At 44.5% G+C, this 19,322-nt stretch overlaps 1 protein-coding gene across 22 annotated transcripts in view; it reads left to right on the top strand.

Annotated features, from left to right (window-relative positions):
- ryr2a (ryanodine receptor 2a (cardiac)) overlaps positions 1-19,322 on the top strand; it is a 224,953-nt gene that overhangs the window by 80,110 nt on the left and 125,521 nt on the right. For 16 of the 22 annotated variants that reach the window (XM_074664015.1, XM_074664009.1, XM_074664018.1 and 13 more), the window contains 16 exons: positions 562-745; positions 1,147-1,282; positions 1,504-1,599; positions 1,815-1,933; positions 2,180-2,313; positions 2,533-2,774; positions 2,894-3,086; positions 13,531-13,735; positions 13,866-13,970; positions 14,058-14,161; positions 14,313-14,396; positions 15,003-15,162; positions 15,298-15,445; positions 15,530-15,633; positions 15,705-15,809; positions 15,892-16,066. In XM_074664015.1, coding sequence (XP_074520116.1) covers positions 562-745; positions 1,147-1,282; positions 1,504-1,599; positions 1,815-1,933; positions 2,180-2,313; positions 2,533-2,774; positions 2,894-3,086; positions 13,531-13,735; positions 13,866-13,970; positions 14,058-14,161; positions 14,313-14,396; positions 15,003-15,162; positions 15,298-15,445; positions 15,530-15,633; positions 15,705-15,809; positions 15,892-16,066 — 2,294 coding nt within the window. The remainder of the gene's footprint in view (positions 1-561; positions 746-1,146; positions 1,283-1,503; positions 1,600-1,814; positions 1,934-2,179; positions 2,314-2,532; positions 2,775-2,893; positions 3,087-13,530; positions 13,736-13,865; positions 13,971-14,057; positions 14,162-14,312; positions 14,397-15,002; positions 15,163-15,297; positions 15,446-15,529; positions 15,634-15,704; positions 15,810-15,891; positions 16,067-19,322) is intronic. The other 6 variants (XM_074664020.1, XM_074664021.1, XM_074664019.1 and 3 more) reach the window with 1 other exon arrangement.

Below are 19,322 nucleotides of genomic sequence, written 5' to 3'. Positions count from 1 at the left end.
AGGGTTGTTGTGAAGGGTTGTTGTGAATGGTTGTTGTGAAGGGTTGTTGTGAAGGGTTGTTGTGAATGGTTGTTGTGAAGGGTTGTTGTGAAGGGTTGTTGTGAATGGTTGTTGTGAACGGTTGTGAACTGTTGTTGTGAATGGTTGTTGTGAATGGTTGTTGTGAAGAGTTGTTGTGAATGGTTGTTGTGAAGGGTTGTTGTGAATGGTTGTTGTGAACAGTTGTGAACTGTTGTTGTGAAGGGTTGTTGTGAATGGTTGTTGTGAAGGGTTGTTGTGAATGGTTGTTGTGAAGAGTTGTTGTGAATGGTTGTTGTGAAGGGTTGTTGTGAATGATAGTTCTGAGGGTTATTGTGAACAGTCGGCGTGATCTTTTGTTGTGAATGGTTGTTGTGAACTGTCGTCAATGGTTGTTGTGAACAGCTGATGTAAATAGTTGTGGTGAACAGACGTGAAAGGTTACTGTGAAAGGGTGTTGAGAACGGTTGTTGGTGTGAAGGGTTGCTTTTGGAGGACAAGCATCTGAGTGTGTCTTCATTGTGATGTCTCTGTCTGCTGCAGGGGGTTGGACACTCTGAGGAAAAAGGGGCGGAGCTCTTCTCCAGATCTACCAATAGATTCAGTCAGTCTCAGCCTGCAGGACTTGATCGGATACTTTCAACCTCCTGGAGATCACCTGGAGCATGAGGACAAACAGAACCGCCTGAGGGCACTGAAGAACCGACAGAACCTGTTCCAGGAGGAGGTCAGGACCCTGTCTGTAAAAACTGGTCTACGTGTAACTATAATAACTATAATCACACCTCTGGTTTTAAAAAGGGAACTCATCAAGAGTGTGTGTTAATGAAGAGGAACTTATGCACAGGATGAGCTGAACATTCAGTCAGTCAGTGTGGTCTGTGAGGACTCTGACGTCCAGCCTTCCCTGGATAATACTATAGGACACACACACACACACTTCAGGGGTTCACCCCACCCCCCTCCATGTTCTCTGTTCTGTGACAGTTCAGACTAAAAGCACTTTACTGTATGCTCTGTGTCTGTGTGTGTGTTAATGTGTGTGTGTGTGTGTGTGTGTGTGTGTGTGTGTGTGTGTGTGTGTGTGTGTGTGTGTGTGTGTGTGTGTGTGTGTGTGTGTGTTTGCAGGGGATGATTAGCCTGGTGTTGGAGTGTATCGATCGTCTTCATGTGTACAGCAGTGCCGCTCATTTTACTGAAGCTGCAGGACAAGAGGCTGGAGACGCCTGGAGCTCCATCCTCAACTCACTGTACCAGCTGCTGGGTAAACACACACAGACTCTCTCACACACACACACACAAATACACACACGCTTGGACAATCAGAGTAAAGTGAATCATCCAGGGGGGTCAGGCTTTTCCTGTCTGGTGTCTCCTGGTCAGGAGCTCCCCCCTTACCAGCCACTCTTTAAAAAGTTCAGACAGGATCTGCTCTCATTAACCCTTCCTCTCTCTCCTCCTCTGTCCCCCTCTCTCCTAACCCAGCTGCTCTTATCAGAGGAAACAGGAAGAACTGTGCTCAGTTCTCAGGCTCTCTGGATTGGTTGGTCAGCAGACTGGAGCGTCTGGAGGCATCCTCTGGTTGGTTCCCCCTTGTGACTTCATTACACACCTGTCACAAGCTTTGATATCATCACACACCTGCCCAGTCCCAGGGGGGACTCACTGGCAGCAGCGTTGTGTGTGTGTGTGTGTGTGTGTGTGTGTGTGTGTGTGTGTGTGTGTGTGTGTGGTGTGTGTGTGTGTGTGTGTGTGTGTGTGTGTGTGTGTGTGTGTGTGTGTGTGTGTGTGTGCAGGAATCCTGGAGGTGCTCCACTGTGTGCTGGTGGAGAGTCCTGAGGCGCTGAACATCATTAAAGAGGGACACATCAAGTCTATCATCTCTCTGCTGGACAAACATGGACGCAACCACAAGGTCCTTCACTTCCTTTACACACTAAAGACATGACTGGAGCTTTTTTGTGTGTGTGTGTGTGTGTGTGTGTGTGTGCCCAACCATGTGTGTATGTGTGTGTGTTTGTGAGTGTGAGCGGGGCCTGAAGCTGCTAAAAAGTTAGAGGCTAAGATGTAAACATCATTTATTTCAAACTTTTTTATGTAAAAGTTCTTCCACCAACATCAAATGATACAGATATTTGTGTGTGTGTGTGTGTGAATTCAGGTTTTGGATGTGTTGTGTTCTCTGTGTGTGTGTCACGGCGTTGCTGTTCGCTCCAACCAACATCTCATCTGTGACAACCTGCTGCCAGGAAGAGACCTGCTGCTGCAGACCCGCCTGAGCAACCACGTAAGCAGGTAACACACCCGCTCACACATGAACACAACACCCCCCCCCCCCCCCCCCCCCCCCCCCCCCACACACACACACACACACACACACACACACACACACACAGACACACACAGACACACCCTTAATCCTTTGAAGATTTTAACACTAAGTCAGATTTACTCTCTGAGTGCTTTTTTTTAATCATTTTCTCCTTCTTTTCTTCCTCCTTTCCCTTCCTCTAGTATGCGTCCAAACATCTTCCTTGGGGTCAGTGATGGCTCCGCCCAGTACAGGAAGTGGTATTTTGAGCTAATTGTGGATCAGGCATTGCCATTTGTCACAGCTGAGGCGACCCACCTTAGGGTGGGCTGGGCCAGCACCAGTGGCTTCACCCCCTTCCCCAGTGGGGGTGAGGGGTGGGGGGGTAATGGCGTAGGGGATGACCTGCACTCGTATGGATTTGATGGACTCCACCTGTGGTCAGGTATCAGGCCAGTTTTGTTCTTCTTTTCTTAATGTCTCCTGGAGGTGGTGCTCTGAGGTCATGGCCTTTGACCTTTGACCTCCGGATCCCATGATGCCAGCATGTTTCTGTCCTCGCAGGCTGCATTGCCCGCACCGTGAGTTCTCCCAACCAGCACCTCCTGAAAGCTGAGGATGTGGTGAGCTGCTGCTTAGATCTGAGCGTGCCCAGTATCTCCTTCAGGATCAACGGACAGCCAGTGCAGGGCATGTTCGAGAACTTCAACTCTGACGGCCTCTTCTTCCCTGTCACCAGCTTCTCCGCTGGCGTCAAGTAAGTTCCTGGCATCACATCCCAATGCACCAAGCTCACAGACCAGCTAACAGGAAGTTAGCTCACAGGAAGGTAGCTCACAGGAAGTTTGAATTTTACACCGTATAATGAATATGAGAAGATCTCTCACTCGCTGGTTTGCCAGAGATCTAACTATTTTTGTTAGACATGTACTACTGTCTTAAGCAGAGAGTATCTCTAAGCATTTTCATCCCTGCCACTCTCTTCATATCTCCTCAGCAATATAAATACAGCTATTTCAGTTTTTTTTTTTTTTAAGTTCATTTGGAAAAGTAACTCTTCATATTAAAAGGCACAGCTTGTCAAGGATTAAGACATGGGTGGTGTCAATGCTATTGATTTTCAAACGATAGTTGGTACTTTAAAAATCATTTGGATAAAGTCCTTTTGTCCCCAACAAATTCGACGTGTTTTCATTTTCCTAGATCCTTGTTTAATAAGATACAGTAGGGCAAAATGGAATATTGTTAGCCACTGATTTTGTGAGTTCTCCTACTTAGAAAGATGAGACATTGCAATTTTCATCGTACACTTTAACTATGAGAGACAAAATAAGAAAAAAAATCCAGGAAATCACACTGTTGGATTTTTTTAAGAATTTGTTGGTAAACTATGGTGGAAAATGTTTGTTACTAATTTGGTGGTTACTAATGGAGACCAAATCTCTTAAATACCTAATTGAGACTATGCATCTTTTGTTAACATGTATAACTTTTCTTACAGCATTGTCTGGTTCCAGATTGCTTTATATTGAGATTAGATCGAGGTAATCTTTGGGAAGTTTGTTTTTAATTATTTTTGTATATAATTCGCCCTATGCTTGATTTGTTTGAAATGGTATGTTTTCCCTTCAAGTTTTTTTGTCAAATTGTGTATGTTTTAAATTTATCAGTCATGAAGTAATAATAAAAAAACACTTACAGGAAGGTAGCTCACTGGGAGTCAGCTCTTGGATGGGTAGCTAACAGGAAGGTATTACACAGGAAGCTGGCACACAGAAAGGTAGCTCAAAGGAAGTAAGCTCACAGGAAGTAAGCTCACATGAAGTAAGGTCTCAGGCAGGTAGCTCAAAGGAAGTTAGCGCACAGAAAGTAAGCTCTGGCAAGGTAGCTCACAGGAAGGTAGCTCAATGGAAGATGGCTTACATGAAAGTAGCTCACAGGAAGGTAGCACCGTTGAAGTAAGCTCTCAGGAAGGTACATCACAGGAAGTTAGTGCACAGGAAGTAAGCTCTTGGCAAGGTAGCTTACAGGTAGGTAGTAGCAGGATGGTGCTAAGCAGGTGAGACGGCAGGGTACAGCTCTGCCACATGACGATCAGAAATAAAGTTTGTTGAACAGTTTTTCAACATTTGTGAACTGCTAAACTCACCTAAGGGCTTCATACACTAATTCAAACGGCTAACTAAGGCAAGGAGTGATTTGCAGTGGTGTCGCCCTTACCTTTCCACTGTTGCCGTGCTAACAGCTGGGTGATTGGCTTTGAGGTTGGACTTCTCTCTTTGTGTGTGTGGGACTTCATTATGGACATGAATGACAGTGTGCATACATATGCATGCAAAGCCTTGGAAACCCAGCTGGTAGTAATGGATATTTTACTCAATCAAGAGCAATCTTCAGAGTCCTCTCCACACAATATATAAGGAGACCCAGTAAGAAAAGTAAGAAATCAAAGACAGTGACCAAGGAGCAAGACCAGCAGCCTGTGACAAACTCACTTCTGCTGACAGTCATCGAAAGAATTGAGGAGATGCAAGAAGGGTCTCTCAGATGGCTTCAGTCAGTGGAAGCAAAAGTTGAAAACAATACTGACACATTAAAAAGTGTCACTGACTCTCTTGAGTTCTTGGGGAAACAGGTAGAAGATGTAACCAAACAAGTTGATACTCTCCAAACCAGAGTTCAAACCCTGGAGAAAGAATACTTGTGCTCTGTGAAAAGTGCAACAACTTGGGCACCTATAAGAGAGGATGGAATCTCTTAGTTTCTGGGATTCCTGAATGACCTGGAGAAAATATCGAGCGGATCATCCACCTTCTCAGCCAGGTTTCCTCCGACATTGCTGACCAACTGAGCCTCTCTGTGGACACTGTTCATAGACTGGGTCCCCGCTCCGGGTAGGCGAGTCCCAGTCCCCAATTCCATTGTCCAGTTCCTGCTGCGGTCTCACAGGGACAAGATCTGGATAAATGCAAAAACATTTACCGTTTTGAAAGAAAGAAAGAAAGAAAGAAAGAAAGAAAGAAAGAAAGAAAGAAAGAAAGATAAGAAAAATAGACCATAATAATAATCACTTTTTTGTCCTTAGTTATTTTGGATGTGAATCTGTATTCTTTCTGTTAATGCCAGGGTATTAGAAATCTTTAAAGAGAAAGTGTTTATTTCTATGTTGCTAGAATAAAGGTGCAGAGTTTCACTTTATCCAAGAAACTCATGCTTTAGAGTCAGATGTGTCATTTTTGGGGAGTCAGTTCAGGAGACGTGGGGTTTTCTTTTGGTCAGCAGGGGTTGCTATATTACAGGGAAAATTTAAAGGTAACACTATCAGTCACTTCTCAGACACAAATAGTAGATGCATAATCCTTCTTGTAGACACTCAGCTTATTATTATAATAATTTTTCTTTAACCATAACGTTTTACTTTGAAAGTTTTACTCAATGTTTCAAAACTACATACCCCAAAACCCCTATCCCTACTTATGTTACATAGAATACCTTTTTTTAAATAATGAGCTCTGTTCCTCCAAATAAAATTGAATTAAGTTTTATCAATTTTTTTGTGTACTGCAGCAGGCATTTCAAGTGACAAGGACTAGGGGTGTAACGGTACACAAAAATCATGGTTCGGTACGTACCTTGGTTTTAGGGTCACTGTTCGGTACATTTTCGGTACAGTATGGAACAATGCAAAACCATTTGCTTGTTTAGAATAGAATAGAATAGAATAGAAAAGAAAAGAAAATACGTTGTTTATCCCAGAGGGGAAATTCAGGAGTCACAGCAGCAATCAAGAAAACAAAAGTAAGAAAGTGTATAGAAAGTGCAAAAAGGTCCACGAGAAAATAGATGATGACAGCCCGTCCACCACTCTCATGCCCAGCCAGTCTCCACCTCCACAGGGTCCAGGACTGAGCCTCCCCAGCAGTCTGTTCAGTCTCTGTCTCCTGGATCCTGTCTGCCCGCAGCAGGCAAAGCTCCTCCAATGTGTCGCCGGCGTCGGATGTCAGCTCCGTCAGCCACGTCCGTGAACAGCACGATGCCGCTGGGCTAGCACAGCTAGCTCGTCCATCCCACCAGAGATAGATCCCACGTTCCCAACAACGATGGATGGAAGGACAGGTCCACGTCGTCACCTCCCAGCTTACACCCGAGAACCAGCTATGGTCGTCCTCACCTCCTCCTCCTCAGCTCGAGGGAAATCATCAAGCCTAATGGTGCGGCCACACCAAACGCGAATTTGCGGCGCAATTACATACAAAGTCAATGCAAAGACGCGTTTAGCCGCCGATTCGCCTCGGGCGGCGCGATTCGCGCGTTTGGCGTGGCGAGTTTGAAGCGTTCACGCGTTTGGGCGGTAGACGCGAATTCGCGCGAGTTCAAAATATTCCCCCACGACGTCATTGTTTTGAGGGGGGCAACTGCCGCCTGCTCCGTCTTCAACTCCGCCGGAGGATGGAGGAGAAAACAATCTGTGTGGTGTGTCATCATCCAGAGTTATACGATACAACGTGTGTACTCTACAGAGACCGGAAAAACAAGAGCAGGCTTGGTTGAAAGTCTCTGAGGAGACAGGTTTTGAATGTAAGTTCTGAAAACATTCGTTCCCAGCTGGATTTGCCTGCACGGGCTATCACTGAGTCCGACTGTGTTTTCCTCAGCGGAGTTTTAAGCCTGATAGAGAGGAGGAAAGAGCGGGGCAGGGGCAGAGCCAGGGAAAAGATGGAAGTTCTCTGTGCTCCTCTCTTTCCTCCACCCCTTCATTATCTCCAGGGAGACCCCCGGGAACATGGGTCGGGGGTTCGGGTGGTCGGGGGTACGGGGGTCGGAGGTTCGGGGGATCGGGGATGAGATCGCAGGGAACAGCCAAGCAGGGCTGGTGGATTGCCAGGGAGAGGCAGAGGCATTGATTGTGATCTTCAAAGCTTTCACACACTCTCCTGTCATGATGAAACCACAGCTCATTGTTTTTCAGATGCTCTTTTGGACTTTCGGTCTTTAAATGAACGAGCTCTCTACTCCGCATGCGCAGTACCGCGCATTCGCGTGTTCGCGCCTCAGCTTGTCAAAAAAGTCCAGCGGCGAGACTCGGGCGTTCACGCGGCGCGTGACAGGCCATTCGCGCGAGTAAATTCGCGTGTTCACGTTTGGTGTGGCCGCGGCATAACACTAGTTAGCATTGACATGCTACAGGCTGCTAACAGCTAATTTTACATGTAAACAATGCAGCCATGGTTACATGTAGGATTTCCAGACAAACACAGGAGTTAAGTAGTAAAAATATCACTGAAGCCACAAAAAGTTTGGTGTCCGTGACCAACAAAGAGCCATACAAAGTAATGATGCACTCCAAATACAAAGATGACGAAAAGAGACGAAAAAAATTGCAAGAAACGGACAAAGAAGAGAGAGCTACTGCAACAGGCAGCTACTTGGGCAGCGCCTAGCAACGGAAAAAAAAAGAGCATGTTTAGCATGTTTATTAAACCAAAAACTTGCCATTATGCAGAGAGGGGGGAGGCTCTTCAAGCTCCGGTTGGTCGTTAGCAGCAGCCATGATGCACAATTCAGTCACAAGCTCCTGTGGCTACGGAAGCTCTTTGATATTCATCTTCTGATTGGCTCACCGCAAGACGTCACGTCCACATGGTATGCACATGATTGCAAAGCACAAATCACAGACCACTTCCACTTTCCTCATGAATATTAAAACACCTTCCCTGCTCAGCCAATCATAGACGAGTACTCACGTGAATATTAAAGAGCCATGTGCAGCGGCTAACATAAACTTACTTTACTCATTCAAATACAGCACTGTACCGAACCAAACAGCCTTATAGCTTATATTATACTTAGCCTTATATTCCGTTGCTAGGCGCTGCCCAAGTAGCTGCCTGTTGCAGCAGTTCTCTCGTCTTTGTCCGTTTCTTGTAATTTTTTTTCGTCTCTTTTTCGTCATCTTTGTATTTGGAGTGGATCATTACTTTGTAAAACTTTTTGTGGCTTTGGCGATATTTTTTTACTACTTTTCTCCTGTGTTAGTCTGGAGATCCTTCATGTAACCATGGCTGCATTGTTTACATGTGAAATCAGCTGTTACAAGCCTGTAGCATGTCAATGCTAACTAGTGTAGGGCTTGATGATTTCCCTCGAGCTGAGGAGGAGGAGATGAGGACGACGTGCTGGTTCTCAGATGTGAGCTGAGAGGTGACGACATGGACCTGTCCTTCCATCCATCGTTGTTGGGAACGTGGGATCTATCTCTGGTGGGATGGATGAACTAGCTGTGCTAACCCAGCGGCATCGTGCTGTTCACGGACGTGGCTGACGGAGCTGACATCGGACGCCTGCTGTGAGCAGACAGGATCCAGGAGACAGAGACTGAACAGACTGCTGGGGAGGCTCAGTCCTGGACCCTGTGGAGGTGGAGACTGGCTGGGCTGGAGAGTGGTGGACATCTAATGGACATTAATGGACATCTAATTTCTTATGCACTTTTTTACACTTTCTATACTCTTTCTTACTTTTGTTTTCTTAAATGCTGCGGTGACTCCTGAATTTCCCCTCGGGGATAAATAAAGTATTTTCTATTCTATTCTATTCTATTCTATTCTATAGAGCGGTTCGGCACGAAAACATGTACCGTTACACCCCTAACAAGGACCCATATACAGTTCAAGATATCCCCTCCGCTTTAGTGAGTAAAACTCTACTGTTCAGTGAGACATCTCTCATCAGCCACATGTTGAACTTTTTTATTTGTTCCATTATATGGTCAAAGTTTACGTTATTTTGAATTTTTTTATTTTTATCAATGACAACACCTAAATATGTGACTGTATCCTTCCCAAGGATACCATGCATTTCAGATTGTTCAGTCCTTCAGTTGTAGTAAAACAGATTTCTTCAAATTTATTTTCAAACCTGATATAGCAGATAATTCCTCAATTCAGTTAATAACTTCGATCACCTCTTACCTATTAGAAACAAAAACCGTGGTATCATCAGCCAGTTAGGATAGTTTAAATTCTATATTTAAGGCTTTTGTACCTTGAAATGAACTTTATTTTATTTGCAGCCATAATTTGAGTTACAAGGAGGAACAAGAAAGGACTCAGGAGGCATCCTTGTTTCATTCCCCAACAGATGTCAGATCTAAGGGTAGTGTAAAGTATATAAAGTATATAAAGTATGAAGTATAAATCATATATTATCACATATATTTCTACCAAGCATAAAGCCAGATTGTTCTTGGTCAATGATATCATCCAGTCCAGACTTAAATCTTTTGGCGTAGACCATGGCAAATACCTTTGCATGATTATTTAACAGACTAATTGGTCTTCAGTTTTCAATATTCAATTTTTTTTTCAATCTTAATTTGATTTGGGAATCAATTTAACAAGACCTTGATGCAGAGTTGGCACAGTTCTAATTTTCTTCTTCTTGTATGGCTTCTTCAAAAACAGTAACTAAAAATGGGGCTAATATCTCACTAAATTCTGCATAAAATTCACATATTAAACCATCATTCCCAGGATATTTGTTATCTTCCAGAGAGCCAGTACCTTTTTGTACTTCTGTTAAACCAACCCTGTTGTCACACACAGCTTAAAAATCCATCATCACTACCATTTCAATATCTTGAAGAAATGAATCAATGCTACCGTCATTTTCAATGTCAGCAGCATATAATTTTTGATAAAAACCAGCTACATACTGGGAAACATATATTTCATCCTTACATACCCACCTGCAACCCTTCACGAGATAAGGGGTATGGAGACTAAATGAATGTATGTATGAATCTTCACATGCCTGGTTGTTAATTTGAAGTTTACAGAGAGAAGATAACTCAAATGTCCTTTTTTCCAAATTAAAAAAAAAGTATTTGGTGCGCTTCTCCCCTTGTTCAAGCCACTTCCTTTAAGACCTGACAAAAGCTCCTTAGGCCTTTTCTTCATACATTTTGTCCGATTCAAGTTATAGAGCTGAAAAGTCTTCTAGTTCTTCTCCAGACAGGCTTGATTTCTCAGATAATCTTATTATTTTCAAATATGTTGTACATATATCCCCTAATTTATTAATTACGCTGTTCTTTCATCCGTCACTGTATTAAAATCTCCTCCCCAAAATACTTTGGCTGTAGGGAATGTTAGTAACAGCTGGTGAATTCTATTTTCTATTGTTGAAAATAAATCTGCATTATCTCGTTTATTGTTGGAAGCATATACTGTAAAAGATGGGTTGGAAATGGAAGTGTATTAGTTAAACAACTTGTGAATGCTGAGGGACAGTTACTAACGTATGGGGAACTCCATTGAAAAAGGCAATACTAAAAGCAAGAGTATAGAAACTAAACTACGGAATAATATATTTATCCATCATTTACCCAACCCCCCACAGGACTCCCCGAGGGACAAGGTCAAATGCCATTTCCAAGTCCACAAAACACATGCTGACAGGCTGGGCAAACTCCCATGCACCCTCGAGGACCCTGCTGAGGGTATAGAGTAGGGGTGTAATGATCCATCGATATACATCGATACATCGATTGGTTAAGCAATGATCCAATCACATCGATGGAAAGTCTAAACATCGATCATCATCGTGGTCTTTAATGTACGCCTTTATTTTGAAATCCCGACCGGACACTCGTGACCGTCTCCGTCCAACCGCGAGTCGTTCTGAAGTTTCCTCTCAAGCCTCACACACTCAGCGTATGAGACACTCATTTGAACCTTCTCACTCTCTGACACGCCACGCCTGATATTTCTCCTGCTGTAAAATGTGCTGTTTAGCGCCCACCGAGTCACACCGCTGTAGGCGAACGTGTAGCAAGACGCTGTTAGCATCACAGAGCTAAAAGAGAGCCAGACATATCAGCCAATCATAAAATAGCTCTCCTGTATCCGGGTAAGATACGGGCGACCTGACTGCAGAGGATGCATGCTGCACACACAACAGGAGTGCATCATCACACGACTGCAGTGAGTTATCTCATAATTTGATTTTGTAGCCACTGATTTATGAAATTTCATTTAGTTAAAAAGTAAAATGGCGAGAGCTTAGTGTCATTCCTCCTCCACATCGACAATTACACAGTGAAACAAAGTCTGATCACACTGACATACAAACTGTGGTTATCAGGCATCAGTAAAAAAACCTATTAATGTTAAGTTCTAATTTTGAATAGAAATGTTTGGGTTTGATTAAAATCAAAGCTTCACATTTTTGGTTTGATAGAAAATGGTCAAATGTTAGATGTCAATAATAAAGTTTATGTAATCAGTCATTTTTAATTATAGTGTTGCATCATTACTTCATATAATAATCAAAATTGACAGTATAACAGTAAGACCCATAAGGTAATTGTAGGGGCAAAAAAGTACCTTACCTGAATTTAACCAGTGTTAATTTTAAAACATAATCAGATCATACAGATGGCTATAATCCTCTACAAACTGTCATACCAAAGGTCAGCACATCGTTCCACATTTCAGTAATAAAACTATCAAAATTGTTTTGCATTTCTTTCTTGCTTCAGGTGAATTGTTGCTGATTGTGTTCAGTGAGGACATTATATTGTCTTAAATCGATCGAAGGCCCCTGAATCGTATCGTATCGTATCGTATCGTATCGTATCGTATCGTATCGTATCGTATCGTATCGTGACAGACTTTGTATGACAAAATATCATATTGTTGTCCAAAGAATCGATATCGTATTGTATTGTCATGAAACTGGTGATTTACACCCCTAGTATAGAGCTGGTCCACAGTTCCACGGCCAGGACGAAAACCACATTGCTCATCCTGAATCCGAGGTTTGACTATCCTACGGACCCTCCTCTCCGGTACCCCCGAATAGGCCTTACTAGGAAGGCTGAGGAGTGTGATCCCCCTGTAGTTGGAACACACCCTCCGGTTCCCCTTCTTAAAAAGAGGGACCACCACCCCGGTCCACCAATCCAGAGGCACTGTACCAGATGTCCACGCGATGTTGCAAAGTCATGTCAGCCACAACAGACCCACAACATCCAGGGCCTTAAGGAGGTCTGATCTCATCCACCCCCTGCCCACTGCCTCTCACTATCGGCAACTCCAGAGTGAAAGAGCGTCCAACACCTCTCAATATGGCTGGTTCCGGAGCCCTTGCTATGTGTGTGAGGTAAGGCCGACTATATCTAGCCCTAACTTCAAAACCTCGCGCACCAGCTCGGGCTCCTTCCCGCCAGAGAGGTGACATTCCACGTCCCTAGAGCTAGCTTCTGCAGCCGAGGATCAGTCCGCCAAGGTCCCTGCCTTTGGCTGCTGCCCAACTCACACTGCACCCAACCCCTATGGCCCCTTCTGCAGGTGGAGAGCCCACAGAAAGGGGGTCCCACGTTGCCTCTTCGTCATGAAAAATGGGAGCAAAAACAAAAGTGTTGGGTTTATATTTTTGTTGAATGTATATATATATATATATATATATATATATATATATATATATTTATATATATATATATATATATATATATACATATATATATATATATATACATGTATATATATATATATATATATATATATATATATATATATATATATATATATATATATATATATATATATATATATATATGTATATATATATATATATATATATGTGTGTGTGTGTGTGTGTGTGTGTGTGTGTGTGTGTGTGTGTGTGTATAGACTAATAATATCTAAATTAATAAATAGAATAAATGAACTATTAACAGAATAGAAATTTTGCAGATGTATGTGTAGGATCAACAATTGAGGTATTTGTGACAGATCCACTTAGGAGCAGTTTGTTCCTTGGAGATAAAGACATTTCTAAGAATTAATACTTAAGTAACCAGAGGGAGAAATAGTTTGCCATCTGCTTTACTACTGTGTGTGCACCAGAATTTTCTGGAGGGATGTTCAGAATTACAACAATAGGATAAATGGACAAGCAATCCCCTTAAAGTAAATTTTGTAAATAAAGTGTATAAATAAAAGGAAGGTGGCTTACAGGAAGGTAGCTAGTGCACTAGAAATAAGCTACTTCCATGAAGCTGTTTTTAGGAACAAAACAAACATGGCCATGTGTTAAACTCTTACCTCACTCTTCTACTTCTCTCTCCTCTTCTCCTCTTCTTTTCCTCTTCTCTTCTCCTCTCCATTCCCCTCTCCTCCTCTACTTGTCATCTGCAGGGTTAGGTTCCTCCTAGGGGGGCGTCATGGAGAGTTTAAGTTCCTCCCACCACCAGGTTACGCCCCCTGCTATGAGGCTGTTTTACCCCGAGAAAAGCTGAAGCTAGAACCGAGCCAGGACCAGACTGGAGCTAGAGACCTGCTGGGGCCCACCATCACCCTGAGCCAGGCAGCCTTCACCCCCACACCTGTGGACACCAGCCAGGTATGAGGCCCAGACTAAGTTCAAACAAGGCCCAAACAAGGTAGTAACCCTGTCCAGACCAGGTATGGTTAGAGGCAGGACTGAAGTAAAGAAAGGAAGATGTCTGAGGTCTCTGTGACCCTCCCCCCAGGTGGTTCTACCCCCTCACCTGGAGAGGATCAGAGAGAAACTGGCAGAGAACATTCACGAGCTCTGGGTGATGAATAAGATTGAGCTGGGCTGGACCTACGGAGCTGTAAGTATCACACAGAGACAGCTTGTCTGACTCCGCCCTATGCGTGACCTCTGTGTGTGTGTGTGTGTGTGTGTGTGTGTGCGTCAGGTCAGGGATGATAATAAGAGGCAGCACCCCTGTCTGGTGGAGTTCTCCAAACTTCCTGAACAGGAGCGAAGCTACAACCTGCAGATGTCTCTGGAGACACTCAAGTAATCATCAGAGTAATAAACAGACATACAACACACACACAAGACTATTTGATCCTGAATTTGTTCGTTTGTGTGTGTGTGTGTGTGTGTGTGTGTGTGTGTGTGTGTGTGTGTGTGTGTGTGTGTGTGTGTGTGTGTGTTTGTCTTTCAGGACCCTGCTAGCTCTGGGATGTCATGTCGGTCTAGCCGATGAGCATGCTGTGGAGAAAGTGAAGAGTCTGAAGCTGTCTCAGACGTGAGTGAACATCAGCTGATTTGCTCGTTAGTGCTGCATTACCTTGTTGATCAAACTTTATTTATTGAGGACAAATGACCACGTCTGACTGAAGAGTGTACAAAGATTAAATTCCACAAGAAAACAGTAGATCATCGTAATCCTGAAGCAGAGAGTGATGCAAAGTTTTCTAGCTGTGAAACCTTGTTCTGCAGGTAGATTTTCACCTGTAGTGTTCTTCCCTAATAATGCATTTTCCTCATCCCCCTATCTCTCAGACACAAGTCTTCGCTCTGAAGGCACAGCCTGACCACATGAGCTCTGTGATCTGTTGCAGGCTAATGATGCCAGATTAGTTAGCAGGTTATGTCTGTGCTGGTTCCTTGTGTCTTAGGTTGAGAGGCTACACGTCAGTTTAACCAGACACAGCCTACTGACATTTTCCTCTCTGTAGAGACAGTTGGGCTGGGTCACAGGTGTGTGGAGAGATGAATTCTGTTAGTGAACAGAGCAGAGAGTCCGTGTCTGAGATCTGATTGGAGGAAACCCCTAAACAGTAGGGTAAACAGACTTGGTCCTGATTAGCCTGCGAGCTAACACCCGAGTGTCTGGACTCTGTCTGTGCAGCTATGAGCTATCCAGTGGTTATAAACCGGCTCCTCTGGACCTGAGTCACATCAAACTCACCTCCACCCAGGAGGCCATGGTGGACAAACTGGCTGAGAATGCACACAACGTCTGGGCCAGAGACCGCATCCGCCAGGGCTGGACCTATGGCATCCAGCAGGTAGGAAGAGGGGATGCTGACCAGGCAGACTGGGTATACTGGGTAAAGTGGACAGACATGGAAGACTGTAAATATAGGACAGACCCGAGCTAGACCATCCCCAGTCCTGTATTCTGGCTTTTTTTTTGCTCTCAGGATGTGAAGAACCGCAGAAACCCTCGTCTGGTCCCGTACAACCTGCTGGACGAGAGGACCAAGAAGTCCAACAAGGACAGTCTGAGAGAGGCTGTCAGGACTCTGCTGGGCTACGGGTACAACCTCGAAGCTCCAGACCAGGACCACGGTACCAGCCTGCCCTCTCTCCCTCAGTCCATTCAAAGTTTATTCAGACCACAAAGCTAACCACAGCCTCTCTGTCCTACTCCAGCAGCTCAGTCCGACCCCAGCAACATGTCTGCAGAGAGGTTTCGTATCTTCAGAGCAGAAAAGACCTACAGCGTGAGCTCGGGCAAGTGGTACTTTGAGTTGGAGGTAAGATGAGACCTGTGGGGGTTATGGCAGTCCTGATCCGAGGACTCAGATTTAACTGTTTTCACCCCCAGGTCCTCACAGCAGGAGAGATGAGGGTGGGTTGGGCCAGACCGGGTTGCCTCCCAGACCAGGAGCTGGGATCTGATGACCTGGCCTTCGTTTTTGACGGCTTCAAGGTGTTTGAACCTGTCTGTGTGCTCATGCTTCCTGTTACCATCCAGGATTTTGAACTAAAGGTGAAGGTGGGTCTGTCTGCAGGTCCAGCGCTGGCACCAGGGGAACGAGCACTTTGGGCGGGCCTGGCAGAAGGGGGACGTGGTGGGCTGCATGGTGGACCTGAACGAACACACTATGATGTTCACTCTGAACGGAGAGGTGCTGCTGGATGACTCTGGATCTGAGCTGGCCTTTAAGGACTTTGAAGCTGCTGAAGGTGAGTTCCTGTATGGGGGGGACACCTGAGCACTGAGTGACTCATTTTAAAATGTCAGCCAACTACAAATCTGCTGTTTGTCTGCAGTGACCCTAAGATTATTCTCTGTCTTCAGTGACCCTTAGATTATTCTCAGCCTGCTGTTATTCTGCAGTGACTCTCAGATTACCGTATTTTCCGCACTATAAGACGCACCTAAAAGCCTTCGGTTTTCTCAAAAGCCGACAGTGCGCCTTATAATCTGATGCGCCTTATATATGGATCGATACTGATTAATCATGGCTGCTGTAGTCAGGGGGCGTCGCCGGAGTAACAGCGGTAAACAATAGAACCTGTACAGCGGAATTCTGCTAAGTGCTAACATTAGCTCACAGGCTGGCCCAGGCTTCTTCTTTTGTTTATTGTTAGAGCAATACAGCGCCCCCCAAAGGTCTGGCATTTGAACTGATCTCTGGAAACAGCTTTTGTGGACGGCAGAAATGGCTTCGTCTTTACAGCGCACTTTTTTTGAAAACGGCACAGAAAATGGTTGGACAGGAAAATGTGCGGCTCTGTGTGGATGTAGCCTGAGTTTGAGTGACTTATTGACTGTTTTGTTGAAATTCCCTTTAGCGCAGCTCCATCTAGTGGATGCATAACGCAACCCCAGCCACTTCTATAACTTCTAGTCTGCGCCTTATAATGCGGTGTGCCCTATATATGAAAACAGTTTTCAAATAGGCCATTTATTGAAGGTGCGCCCTATAATCCGAAGCGCCTTGTAGTGCGGAAAATACGGTATTCTCTGCCTTCAGTGACCCTCAGATTATTCTATCTGCTGTTATTCTGCAGTGACCCTCAGATTATTCTGTCTGCTGTTATTCTGCAGTGACCCTCAGATTATTCTGTCTGCTGTTATTCTGCAGTGACCCTCAGATTATTCTCTGCCTTCAGTGACCCTCTGATTATTCTATCTGCTGTTATTCTGCAGTGACCCTCAGATTATTCTCTGCCTTCAGTGACCCTCTGATTATTCTATCTGCTGTTATTCTGCAGTGACCCTCAGATTATTCTGTCTGCTGTTATTCTGCAGTGACCCTCAGATTATTCTCTGCCTTCAGTGACCCTCTGATTATTCTGTCTGCTGTTATTCTGCAGTGACGCTCAGATTATTCTGCCTGCTGTTATTCTGCACTGACCCTCAGATTGTTATTTTAGTAATTGCCTGAAGCAATCCTCAGATAATTCTCAATGTGCTGTTTGCCTGCAGGGACCCTCAGGGTATTCTTTGTCTGCCTCGACCCTCAGGTCATTCCTCAGATTTCAGTCTGCTGACAGTTTGCAGTGACCCCTAGTTAATTTCTCTGTCTGGTATTTTTCTGCAGTGAACCTCAGCTTATTCACAGCCTGCTAGCAATTTGCAGTGACGCTCTCCTGGTTGTCTGCAGTGACCCTCATATTTTAAGCAGTCTGCTGTTTGTCTGCTGTAAACCTCAGATGATTCTCAGCCTGTTGTCAATTTACGGTGAAGCAAATTGAGGTAAATATTTGCGTTTCATATATGAGGTCTGCTGTAGGTCTGCAGTGACCCTCAGTTCATTCTGTCTGCAGTGACCCTTAGATCGTTCTCAGTCTGCAGAAACACTCAAGTAAATCTCAGTCTGCTTTTTGTCTGAGGTGACCATCCAAGTTTTCCTAAGTTTGCTGTTAGTTTAATGTCAGATTTTCCCAGTCTGTTGTTAGTCTGCAGTGACCTTCAGATTATTCTCATTTTGCGGTTTGTCTGCAGTAAATCTCAAATTATTCTCGGTTAGCCATTTTTCTGCTATGACTTCTTAGATTTCTTCTTGGTCTGCAGAAACTGTAATTAAATCTACCTGTTTTTTTAGTCGAACAACTCCCAAAGATCACGAGAAGAGGATCCATGTCTCAGTTTAGCATTTATTCCGGCCATAGATAAGGTTTACAGCGCTGGTCCCAAAGGAATTAGCCCCCACATCGGGGAGCAATACAATTTTATTACAATCATTGCTATGCCTATTCAGAGGTTGAGTAAAACTAAACACCCAGAGTAATTGGCCAAAAAACATGACTGACACCACTGTCTCAACCCACAGCTGGTCTCAGTTTTCAGAGAGATGTGCTATCAAAGTGTGTGACTGTTGAATCAGAGCATGGAGCTAGGAGACTGGGTGAAAGTTTACACAGGGTCAAAGAGACCTCACAGACACAAGCTGGAGACGATAGCTATCCTTCTATCTGCCAGATAACTATACATCAACCCTGAATATGGCATGTGACTAGATTGAAAGTTATTATCATAAAGATATATAACAAAACCCTGAATAATTTTTGTTTGCAGTAAGTCTCAGATAATTCAAAGTCTGCCATTTTTCCGCAGTGGCCCTCAGATTATTCTCCATCTGCAGTTTGTCTGCAGTAACCTTCAGATAATTCACAGTCCTGTGAGTTTGCAGTGACCCTTTAGGTCACACTGGCCATCCAAACCGTGCCGTGCTTAAGCACAGTTGCCCCCCTGCAGCGCTGTTCCCCAGCTGGCGAGTACAGCCAGCGGTCACACTACCCCTATATGAACCGGACTTCAGCGGGTATCACACACGTCTTCATGAGGCATCTGTTTACATGAAGCACGATCTCATCAGAGTCAGCACAATGAGACACAGAAAGCACTGCTACAACTCTAGAGACTTTTGGACTTAAAGTAAGTTGTTTTGGCCTGACACAGCCCTCTAACACCCCCGCTTCGTTTAAAATGATTGTCGAGAGATGCGCTCGCGGGGATCATATGTCAAGGATCACACGCGCTGTCCGCGTCCTTGTGCCTGCGCATGGAGTAAACCGTGCCAAAGCTCACCTCTCTGAAGCGTGCCAAAGCACGGAAACGAATCATGGTTGAGCAAGGCAGGGTTGTGGTCACACTGGCCAACCGTGCCGTGCTTTAGAGCTGAAGCGTGCTTAGGCACGGCACGGTTGGCCAGTGTGACCGTGTCCTTGGATTGTTTTCAGTCTGCTGTCAGTTTGCAGTGGCCCTCAGATTATTCCCAGTTTGCTGTCAAATTGTAGTGCTCCCCCAGATGATTCTTAGTCTTCTGTGAGTCTGCAGTGACCCTCAAATAGTTCTGTCTGCTGTTTGTCTGGGGTGCCCTCAGAGGTTTCCTCAGTTTTCTGTAAATTTGCAATGATCCTCAGAAAATTCCCAGTCTCCTGTTGAACTGCAGGTACCTCCGTTTTTTCTTTGTCTGCAAAAACCCTCAGA

This window comes from Halichoeres trimaculatus, unplaced genomic scaffold (assembly GCF_033239565.1).
Source record: "Halichoeres trimaculatus isolate MK-OKI-2021-1 unplaced genomic scaffold, fHalTri1.1 fHalTri1_scaffold_23, whole genome shotgun sequence".
NCBI classification, from domain to species: domain Eukaryota; kingdom Metazoa; phylum Chordata; class Actinopteri; order Labriformes; family Labridae; genus Halichoeres; species Halichoeres trimaculatus.
The sequence above is the reverse complement of the archived record's forward strand: the minus strand, read 5'-3'. Positions and strand labels throughout refer to the sequence as shown.